We start from the raw sequence: 10,626 nt of genomic DNA, 5'->3' as shown, positions 1-10,626 counted from the left end.
CTCAGCTCAGAGCCGAGGAGCCCCAGGCAGGGCAGAACTCACCCAGACCCACTAGCCCAAGCCCCAAACTTTCCTGGAGGATCCCTGGGGCCCCAGGCAGGCTCAGCTGGACCCCACCTCGGCGCCACGTCTGCTCAGGACACCCGAGGCCCAAGGCGCGGCGGGAGTCCCCGCTGTGGCGGCGGCGGCTGCCTCGCCCTTCACCCCCAGTGGGAGACCCAGCAGTCTGCGGTGCTTCCTCCCAGGGAGGGGGCGAGGACGGCGAGAGGCCGAGGGCCCCGCCGCGCCGTCTTCTCCTCTCTGGCCCCCTCTCCCGGGCCCCTCAGGCCCAGATCGCCCTCTTCTCCTTCGGCCTTGGCTTCCGTTCCTTCTAGCTCCGGGCGTTAGTCTCCGGGCCTGGCCACACACACGCACCCGAAGTCCGTCCGCCCACCGAACTCAGCCAGGCAGTGAAGTCACGGGCCAGGTGCGCCCAGGCCCACGGCTGACCCCGAAGGGCTCAAGGAGCGCTCCTCCCGGCGCCGGCGGTACACGAGTCTCCCCGCAACCCACAGCGCCCGAAGCCGCGAGGGAGGCCTGAGGACCGGGTCGTGAGGTGGGCTGCGGCTCGGCCGAGGTTGCGACCAGAGCCGGAGCCAGCCCAGAGAGAGGGGACGCCGGAGGACGAGCGCCCCAAAGGCCGCCCCAGCCCGGCCTGCAGGGCCGAGCGGGGCCCAGAGGGCGGCGCCAGCCTGGATAGCCACTTGCGCCGCGGGCCCCCGGGACAGAGATGGGAGTGCTCTTCCCGGCTAACTCCGATCCGGGCATCGAGACTTAGAAACCGCAACCCTGAAAACTCGCCGTGGACTCGGTTCCAGTGCCGCCTCGCCGCCAAGTCCTCGGAGTCCCGCGCGGGCCTCCGGGGTTGAGGGTGGGCAGAGCCGCAGAAAAGGCGAGATTAGAGGGAAGCGATGGGGGTGGGGTGGGGTGGGGTGGGGTGGAGGAAACTGACCATTATCTCAAACTCCGACGTTTCGAAAGCCGGGACTTAATTGACTTGATTGGATTTCTCTTCTTATCTTTGAAGGGGCGAAACACTCCCAAGGTGAAATACAAAGGGCCCAGAATCTTTGCGGGAAAGATAAAGATTTGGGACTACAGATCTTTGTAAAGCAAACTAGCCCACCCACCTGCACCCCTCAAAACGAAGATTACATCAACGTCCAAGTCTTTGTTGGTCTCCAGACAGTTGAAATAGCTCCCTGACGCCTGTGGAGGGTGGCATCATTTCGGTACCAACTTTATTAAGCCGGGTCTTGGCTGGGCGCGGTGACCAGAACTCTGGACGAAGGAGCCCGCGCTAGCTGCCCGCCTCCCAGACCCTCCCTCTCTTGCCTGTGGTCATGGGGAATTCATTGCTACTTCACCGTCAATTCAAAGGGATTTAACTCCGTGGTCTGTTAAACGGAGTTGTGCAAAGGTGATGGAAAAATTAGTTTCAGAGGGGGCTCAGCGCCTTTTTCTGACTTCCTCCTTTTTTAAACTACCGGGAGAGAAACCCAACTGCATTTATTTGCCGAGTACTCGGCTATTTGTCGTCGTTATTGTTTTTTTGGGGCGAGAGGGCGGTGCTCTTTTCTGTCCCTTTGTGGGGCATTCTGAAAACCTAAGGCAGTGTGAGAAGTGATTTTGGGTCTGCTTTACTGCTGCATGAGAAAATCTGGGAGAATAGGACCCAGTATCTGGACTATATTAAGGATTCATGTTGGTGTCTTCTCCCCCTACCCCAATCTCACTCCAGTGTAAACTATGGTAGGGTGAATATTATCAGTAAGAACTGGAAAATCTTGCCATTGAGTTGTGCCTCACTTGTTGACTGTAAACTATTCCATTTCCTTTAGCAGCAAAACAAAAACAATTATTAAACAAGATCATGTAAGGGCTCCAGAGAGCATGCGCAGTCAGGGAAAATTAGAAAACAAAATGGTTGCAACTGCTAATGTTCATTTTCAAAAAGTTACAGTCAAGAGTCACTTCATTTTGGTCAAACTTAAGAGCATAACGAGTGTAAAATGAAATTAAATATTGCTTTTATCTGAGGAGCACCATAATCATTGGCCCATTGGTCTTTTCTCATGCTTGGTTTACAAAATGCAGGTATAGCCAGAAGGGACTTTTTTTTTCCCCTTTAGCACTTTCTTTAAAAAAAAAAAAAAAAAAAGACCAGAGTACCTTATGTTCAAGTACTGAAATTATACGTTTTAGAACTTTTCTGAAACTCTTTTGTTCAGAAATCATTTCTGCCTGAATTGCTTTCAGATTCTGATTACATTCCCTCTCATGTTTACCTCAGATTTTTTTTGGAACTTAAAAAAAAAAATCCCTTAATCAAATAAGAGAATAGAAACAAGGGATTCTTGTCATTCACATTTTCTCTGAGGTACTACAGTTTGTCACTTCTTGCTTAAAAAATTGATCTATGTTAAGACATACTAGTAAGGTGCCTAAGAAATCATTAGGGTATCTGGCAGGGAGGGAAAACCAAGGAGGGGTTTTGATTGTTAGGCTCTCTATATTCAATTTCAGAGCAGTATTAATGAAAGTCACAAAAAGTTTACATACCAATCATTCATATCTTAGTCATTCATATTTAGCACCCCCCCAATTAAAAAAAGTTTGTTAATTCCCTCTCTGATCCAAGAAAAACATATTTTGGGGAGGAGTGGCTGAATGTGGGCTTCTCATTCACTAATAGTGGTATAAAATTAAACGGGACCCAATGTTGTGCTAGAACCAATTTAATATAATTATACATATCTGCCAAATCAGGAAGAAAGGTTTATGCATATATAACTTTTCCAGTTAACATCTGCAAGCATAAACAACGATGATCTCAGCTTATAAATTCATCAGGGTCAGAGCAATTGACCAATGTCTCTTTACTGCTAGGTTTACCAACAGTAAATTACATGATGAATTAGTGTCCTTTTGTTTCTCTTCTCTTACTCTCCTTGTCCAGAGACATTTTGTTGTAAAGTTTCAGTGCAGCTCACCTCCAGCCAAAGGTAATCTTTTTAGATAAGTACTCAGTTGCTCTGAATTTATTTATAATTATAACCTATTTAATCACAGAAGAACCCCTGCAGAGGTGGAGTTCAAGGTTGCATACAATAACAGGAGATCACAGTTTTGAAGTCTAGCACAGATTAAAAACCACAGATGTACCATTTATATAAGACACACACTGATTGTCTCTTAAACTACATATTGACTCCTTATGAACATTATTTTTTAAATAAAGTAGTGCATCTAGGACAATCAGTCGCACAATTCACACAGCCCTGAAAAGTTTTTCAGTGCCAACTACCAGTTGGTCTTGAAACGTGAGTGAGCTTGAGACACTGTCCATTCCTAAGATTCAACCAAGGATTGGCTAAAACATTGGAACACCTCTGCTTAAGAAGGCTATGTCCTTCCTTCCTTCCCCTCACAATTTAGTTCTTCTTGTTTATTTTTGGTGGTATTTGGTTGCACATGGCTAGAATGCTTTCGATCACTTTGTGAATCAGGAAAACCAATGATCTAAAACTATAACAGGATCTTAAGTATTAAGTAGATTGGTTTGTCCATTTCAGGTAGCTGGTTGGTAGGCCCCGCTAAGGCCTTTCATTTTCCTTCTATGCCTCCCAGGACATTGATCAGAAGATGAGTCTGAACATCATACCATCTAACTCTTTTAACCAATGCCTGGCTAAAACTGGAATGTCCAGCCCAGTATACTTAAAAATCACCCACAAAAAGAGGTTCTACAGGTCTTCACAAAACCTGGAATTTCCATGAAGATGTCTGATCTTTATAATCCAAGCAGTCAGCATTGAAGTTAAGCTTCCAGGAGGCAGTTTGGTCCTTATAATCCAAGCAATCAGTGGTTGAGTTAAAACCCAAGCTTGAAGCTCCATATCCCTGGGTGGAAAGAGAAGCTGGGGACTGATTGAGATGGCTGGTGACTGCATTGGTACCCATGGGACTGAGTGTGGTCCCTGGTCCAGGAAGCTGGTGATGCATAGGGGTCAAATAAGATCCACAGTCCATGCCCCCAAAGTAGGAAGTTGAGCCAGCATATCCTTGACTATAACCTGAAGCCTGAGTATAGGTCATGGGATAGGACCTCTGCATGCAGGAAGAGGAGGTGGACAGGGGATCTGACAGTGGGGAGATGGAAGCTGGGCTCCAGATAGACACAGGAGCACTGCTGCTGGAAATGGCTGGGACTGAGGTGCTAGAGGGGGGAGTGAATTGGCCACTTGTTCCACTCTCTGAACTCACTTCCCGGGCAGGAGATGTCTTCTTTTTGGCAGGTCTCACTTTGTTTTGACCTCCGTTCTGCTGTTGCTGCTGCTGTTGGCGGCACTTAGCTCTTCGATTCTTAAACCATACCTTGAAAGGGAAAGAAACTTCTTTAACATGGTTTCAGTAATTTCTTAAGGAAAAGAGTGGCTCCCAGATTATAAATCTGTCCTAGGTGGACAGATGAGCTAAGCGGACAATCTCTCCTGCCAGTGAAAACTCGTATATGCTCCTGGAATTATAAGAAAATCAGGGAGGCTCTATCTAAAAGCACTTGACCCTGATTTACTCCTAGCTCAAAACAGTAACATTTAAGATAATCACCCAAATCGTATAGCTAAAAACACTCCCCCTCACTTTCCTATTTCATCTTTCCCTTCAAATACGCACATAAACGTAGACTAAATAATAATAAATAAATTAACGTAGACTAAATAACTAAATAATAAATGAACACTCTCACAATGGAATAGAACGTGTTTGTGTCTTTTGGATGAGAACATAGGAGAAATGAGATAAAACAATTCTTTTGTTACATGCCAACAAGAACAGCCTAAATTCAAACACTTTATGGTCCATCTTCCAGGTAGCAACCGCTAATATGAAGGCTGGTTCCATCACTTTACTTTTTGTCTCTCCTAGAAAGATTCATAAAAGAAAGCTTTCAGGAGAAATGATCCTGTTGAGGAAGGTCTGAAAGCCACTATTTGCCAAAACCTTCCTTATGGTAAGTGGAGTGAATTGTATGTACTCTGTTTTAAACTCAAAACCAAACTTCTCTTCTAGTCTCAAGTCTGAGACTGAGGCTTTTCCTTCAGGGTAGTGCCACTCGACACACAGATTGTTTTCTGTGTCGTGTTCATTGGCTTGTCACCGCTGTGTGTAATTTTCAAAATTCTCTTTACTAGCCTTTTTCATGTTCTGCAATGAAGGAGCTGTGTTTGGTGTGCAAGGGGGAAACTTTATCAGGGTAAAGTTTATCAGGGAAACTATGGGCATTTTCTGGGCAAAAGTTTTTAGTTGTCTTGAGTGAGCTCTCCATATTGGCGTCTTAACTGTGAGAATAATGCCCTAATGCTGAGCACAAACCACCAGCCATTTAGAGCCATTTATTTTCTTTCAGTGAAGACTTTAGTTCAAGCCTCACAGGTGCTAAAACTTCTTCTATCCTACTTTGAATTCTTCCCAGAGAAATCTACATGGGACTTGCATTCCAGGAAAGTTGGGAGCTCATTTTCCTCTCCAGCTTAAGGTCAAGTTAAGGGGGAGAAAGGGGAGAAGGTAGTTATCACAGGGATATCATGTTGATATTTTATCTGCAGAATGGCTAAGATCTAGCAAATTCTGTTCAATCCATAAGAAGTCAAAGAAAACACTCGTATTGTGTCATTTCTTCTACCACCAAACTGACATGTGACCTTGAGCAGGCCATTTACTCTTCTTCATTGTAAAAATATTGGAACTGTCCAGGAGCTAAACTTCTTTTACCCCTAAAAGTAGATGAGAATTGGGGTTGGGGAGGGGTGGATTTCCAATGGAGGAAGGGAAGTTTTAAAACACTATGTGAGTCTCCTTGACTCCAAGGGTTCTAGGACTAGGCTTTATCATCACAGCTAAATCACCCTTCTTACCTTGCAGCCTAGGCTGGAAGACCCTTGGTTATAGCATTGGGTGGGGGAGGAGGGACAAAAAGGGGTAGGAGGAGGGGACCTGAAGAGACAAGTTCACTGCCTTCAGATGGAGCCGGTTAGTTTCAAACCTTCCTTTGGTCCTCTCCGAGACCTGGAACTCTCCTGGGTCCTCCACACACACAGTACTGGGGGTGGGGTGAGGTGGGCTGGTGTCAAGGTCAGGAAAGACGGTTCTGTCTACATCTGCCCTACCTGTACCCTGGACTCAGGCAAGTTGATTTTCAGCGCCACCTCCTCCCGCATGAAGATGTCTGGGTATCGGGTCTTAGCAAACAGTGCTTCCAGCACATCTAGCTGCGCTCGGGTGAATGTCGTCCTCTCCCGCCGCTGTTTCCGAGGGGTGGCTGCGGGACAAGAAGCCCAGGGCCCTTTAGGGTGGGGGAGCAGTTTCTCAGTCATAGGGGTCTCTGTGGGTGTCCGACTCTCCCCACCCCCACATCTCAGCACTCCCCGGGTTCTCTGCATCCGCTCAGCCGGGACGCTACCCATGTTCTCCCCACCCCCTCCCCGTCCTCGGCTCCTCCGGCAGACAGGGCCCCTTCCAGGGGAGACCCCACTCCCCCTGACGTCGGAGATCGCTCCAATCAGAGCGTTCCTTCGAAAGCAAACAAAAAGGAAAAAATGAAATAAAAGACAAAAAGCAAGAACCCTCCAAAATCAACCCCTAAACCTCAACACAAAAACTCCATTCTCCCAAGTCAAAGGATCCCCGAGGACCGGCAGCTCAAATTGATGGGGTCTTTGTTCCTCCATCTTTAAAATGGGGGCACATTTCACTTCATACTTCTCCTTCTACCACGACTTTACAAAACAGATCTGATCGGAAAGGAAAACACTCACACCCCGGAAAAATCACACCTCTAGGGATTAGAGATGAAGGGCCTGGAGGTCAGAGGAGATGCCGCAGGTTTGGCGGGGAGAATTTATGAGGACCTCGACTTCGCCAAGAGGGCACTTCCGAGGAACTGGACTTCGAGGTATGGGCAGGGGCGTCTCGCCCAAATGACAAGGGCAGTAGCCTTCTTTGCCCCAGTCCAATATGTGTCCCCATTCACTCCAATTAAAAAGATACGATTTTCTGAAAACGTTGTAGATCCATGTACACCCTTTTCCCAAGTCCCTGCCCTCTCCTCCACCAATAAATGCCCTGTGGCTTTGAGCTGCTACTTGGAAGAAAAACCCAGCGGGGACCTCTCCTGGAGCTGGGGCGGGGGCGACGCGACCCTCTACCCCGGTGCTCCGGAGGAAAGGGTGTTATAACCCCGCGAAGCGGCCGTGGGGAAGGAGAGGGCAAGAGTGCCGCGGAGCTCACTTACCCGGGTAGCCCACCGAGGGGTGCAGCAAATCCATGCCCGAAGTGGTCAGACTCAGCCCATTGACTGCATAAGGCGGTTGCTTAAGATAAGACATCATGCTAAGGTTGTTTGGAGGCGCAAAGTCGGCCCAAATCCGGGGGACCCAGCCGGAAGGTCTTGCTTCGCCCGGGTTGGACAGATTCAGAGTCCTTGGTGGGTGGGTTTGGAGTGGTGGAACTAAGGCAAAGTAAACAAACAAACAGAGGTGCTGGTTTACCGCTTCGTAGGATGCAGCTCTTTCACGTTCCACCACTGACTTAAAAAAGAGCCCGAGGTACACAAGGCAGAGGTTTATAAAGGACTTGCAGGGCACCCCCCCACCCCACCCCCAGCTGCCCTGGAACTAGAGACGAAGAGAGACCAGATAAACCTGTCTTCCCCACCCCCCAGCCAAAACTTAAAAAAAAAAAAGACCCGAAGAAAGCAATTACAATCTGCCTCCCACCCACCCACCCCCGCCCCCAACAAAACCCCACGCCTCCAAATGCTCACATTGCATTCCTATCCCTACATTTGCATAGGACTCCTTGGCTGGCACTAGCTAATTGTCTCAAACAAAACTTGATTGGGGCCATTTGCAGAGACAAAGAACTCTTTGGCTAAATAAATAATGCTGATAACAAAGGCCATTGGTGAGAAACAAAGAAACAATTCAAGAAATCTACCTCTCCCCAGACTGTTGCCTTTCCAAGGCAGATTTTAATTATCTTAGCTTTTTACCACTTTCCACTGCTGCGAACCTAAAATGTCAGTGCATTTAACATCTAAAATACCAACTTGCTCAATGGCAAACTTGAGAAAACTATTCAACCACTATTATTCCACATTTGAAGTCATTTCCAGTAATCATTTTCACCTAATTAGTAGTCTGGGTAATTAGATTTCAAGGTAAGTAACAGATTTATTAGGGTTTTGGAGAACCTTGATTATATGTATCTAACTCAAACTAAACAAACAAGTATTTAACTTTTAATCGACACCTATCAAATATTTAAAGGTAGTGCAAAGAAAGTCTTCAAGTTTGGCACAGGGTTTGCAAGAAACTCTGAAGTAAAGTTAGAATCCCACCAATCAGATAATGACAGGCTCCCACATTTGCAAGTAGAAAGGGTGCGCATTTGTAGTGCAAGCCGCTCCCATGTTGATTTTGATGTGTGGAGTCTGCTGATCCCACAGGAGGCAAAATTTCCGACATTTGGGCTTTCAGCAGCTACAGCAGAGTTTCCTGTTAACTCTAGCTCCTTTTTGCACATTCTAGTTTTGCAGAAAGTACATACACAAACACCAAAGTTGTGAAACTAATAGAATTTCTCCCTACCTTTTAAGTTTCCTAAAATCCTATAAGAGAAAGAGCTCAGAGAGGGCAAAGGAAGAAAAAGAAAAGTTATTTACTTTATTCAGATGAGTTTTTTCTCACTCCCCCAAGCAAAGGGATTAAAAAATGAGTGTTTATAGGCTGGCTGTTTGCAATTTTGACTTCTATTTTCCCAAAAGGTGGTACTTCTGCATGGATCTCTACTTTTCGACTTTGACATTCTGAGAGATTGCTTCAAAATGGCGGATATAAGATTAGGAGAAGTTCCTCTTAGAGTTCCTATTGAGTTTTAAGGACTCTGGGTTTTCATATTTACATTGCTTAAGAGATCAAGACACAAAACTCCATAAATGGAACTTGGTTACTGCAACTTCTTCCTGATTTAAGTTTATAGCACAAAACTCATGCTTTTCCATCCTTCAGTTCAGTTCAGTCGCTCAGTCCTGTCTGACTCTTAGCTCTAACTTAATGTAATTTTATAAATGCCCTTGTAGGAGTTTGTGTTATCTCACCAGTAAAACTAATTCAGCTGCTCCTACCCGGGGGGAAAAAAGACATTTTATCTTTTCTTCTCAAGACACGGTTATTTGGAGGCTGTGAAAATATTATTGCTTTAAAATACAGTCATGTATTGGTTTTAATAGCCTCTAAGCTGGAATTCTGTCTTGTTTAATGCAATCTTACTATGTTGGAAAGTCCTGACCTACTGTAGATGAAAACAACTAAAATTATATCGGATCTGCACATGAGGAATATGGAAGAGTTCTCCATGTAGAGCTCTCACCCAATTAAAAATGCCTGATACATCATACATCAAAGTAGCACATTCCAGCATAAAAAGCAGTTACAAACAGAAAGCACCAGGACAGAGATCCTTCTCGGAGCTCCTTTGATCTACCATCGAGAAACGACCAAAATTCTTGGCATAAGACTGTTTTCAACTTTACTACGGGATACATCTTTAAAAGAAAAAGAAACAAAACAAAAACTACGACGTGTTCTCGACAGCCCGCCTAGGTACGCGCTCTCCGAAGAGGCCTCGGACCCTTCCATCTAACTTTCAAAGCCCTGCCGGGACGCTTTTCTCCCTTCCTCTCTAAGCAGAGCCGGGAAGGGGAAAAAGAAATCCCTTTTCAAAAATACAAACCTCAAAACAACTGCTCAGGAGGTGGCCCCTGGAGAACTCCTACCTATAGAAGGAGCGGGCGGCGGCCGCGCGGCGAGTCCCCGCAGCCGCTCGGCGCCCACACCTCCGGGCGCGAGTGACTCGGTCCGGCGGCGTCCCTGCCCCGCAGTCCCGCAGCCTCGGCGCCCGAGGTCCTCCCGCTCCACTGCCCGCCCCGGGCCGCACCGCCTTATATCTAACGGTCAATTCGTGCAATCTGTCGCTCCCCCTCCCACCTCCCCCCTGTTTTTTTTTTTTTTTTTTTTTCATCTTCCAAGGAGCCCATCTACCAGTTGCTGTGTCCTCGCTCAATAATAATTACCTCGTCCGAGAATTAATTATAATAAATGTTTTCTTGATAAACTAACGAGATAATCCGAAGGGCACACGTCCCTTAATTACAGGCCGCCGGGCTCAGCTCTGCTTCTCGTCCGGGCTGATTAATTTTCTGCATGATGGAAAGGAAACAAAACTACGCGGACTGGCGACCGGCCTGCGGCTCGGAAGACGACCAAGAGGAACAGGAGAGAGAAAGAAAAGGGGATTTGCGGGCAGCGCGGAAAACAGCCGGCGCGGGCCTCCCTCCGGAGAACTGGAGTGAAAGTTTCTGGCCTCAGGGACTCGAACGACGCTGCCACCCGCACGGGAGAGAGGAAGAAACGTGCCAAAAGGGTTGGCCTTGACTATTAATTATAGCGAGGAGAAAGCCCTGGTGTGAGCTCTGAGAGCACAGGTCTGGGTGTCTACCTGCCTTTGGCGGTGGAGGAGTTTCCT

The 10,626-nt window shown here is 46.9% G+C and overlaps 1 protein-coding gene across 2 annotated transcripts; it reads right to left on the bottom strand.

The window, feature by feature from the left end:
- Nucleotides 1–3,795: 3,795 nt before the first annotated feature.
- On the bottom strand, nucleotides 3,796–7,430 carry OTX2 (orthodenticle homeobox 2). Of its 2 annotated transcripts, none has more exons than XM_014479116.2 (3): nucleotides 7,334–7,430; nucleotides 6,210–6,385; nucleotides 3,796–4,416 (listed from the first exon to the last, which is right to left on the bottom strand). In XM_014479116.2, exons 1-3 carry the CDS (start codon nucleotides 7,428–7,430, stop codon nucleotides 3,796–3,798), a joined length of 894 nt encoding a protein of 297 aa, XP_014334602.1. The 2 variants fall into 2 exon arrangements, with proteins under 2 accessions (XP_014334602.1, XP_005898839.1); XM_005898777.2 differs by having other exon boundaries at nucleotides 6,210–6,361.
- Between the last annotated feature and the right edge of the window lie 3,196 nt (nucleotides 7,431–10,626).

Source organism: Bos mutus, chromosome 10 (genome assembly GCF_027580195.1).
Source record: "Bos mutus isolate GX-2022 chromosome 10, NWIPB_WYAK_1.1, whole genome shotgun sequence".
In the NCBI taxonomy this organism is placed as follows: Eukaryota; Metazoa; Chordata; class Mammalia; order Artiodactyla; family Bovidae; genus Bos; species Bos mutus.
Note: the sequence above shows the minus strand (reverse complement) of the source record. Positions and strands in the feature narration are given on the sequence as shown.

Bases quoted from the DNA above. Each gene is read 5' to 3' on its own strand.
- OTX2 (XM_014479116.2), bottom strand. From the start codon at position 7,430: ATGATGTCTTATCTTAAGCAACCGCCTTATGCAGTCAATGGGCTGAGT. The intron at 6,386-7,333 runs GTAAGTGAGCTC...CCCACCCTAAAG, and splicing joins CCCCTCGGTGGGCTACCCGG to GGCCCTGGGCTTCTTGTCCC. The intron at 4,417-6,209 runs GTAGGGCAGATG...TTCCCTTTCAAG, and splicing joins TGCCTGAGTCCAGGGTACAG to GTATGGTTTAAGAATCGAAG.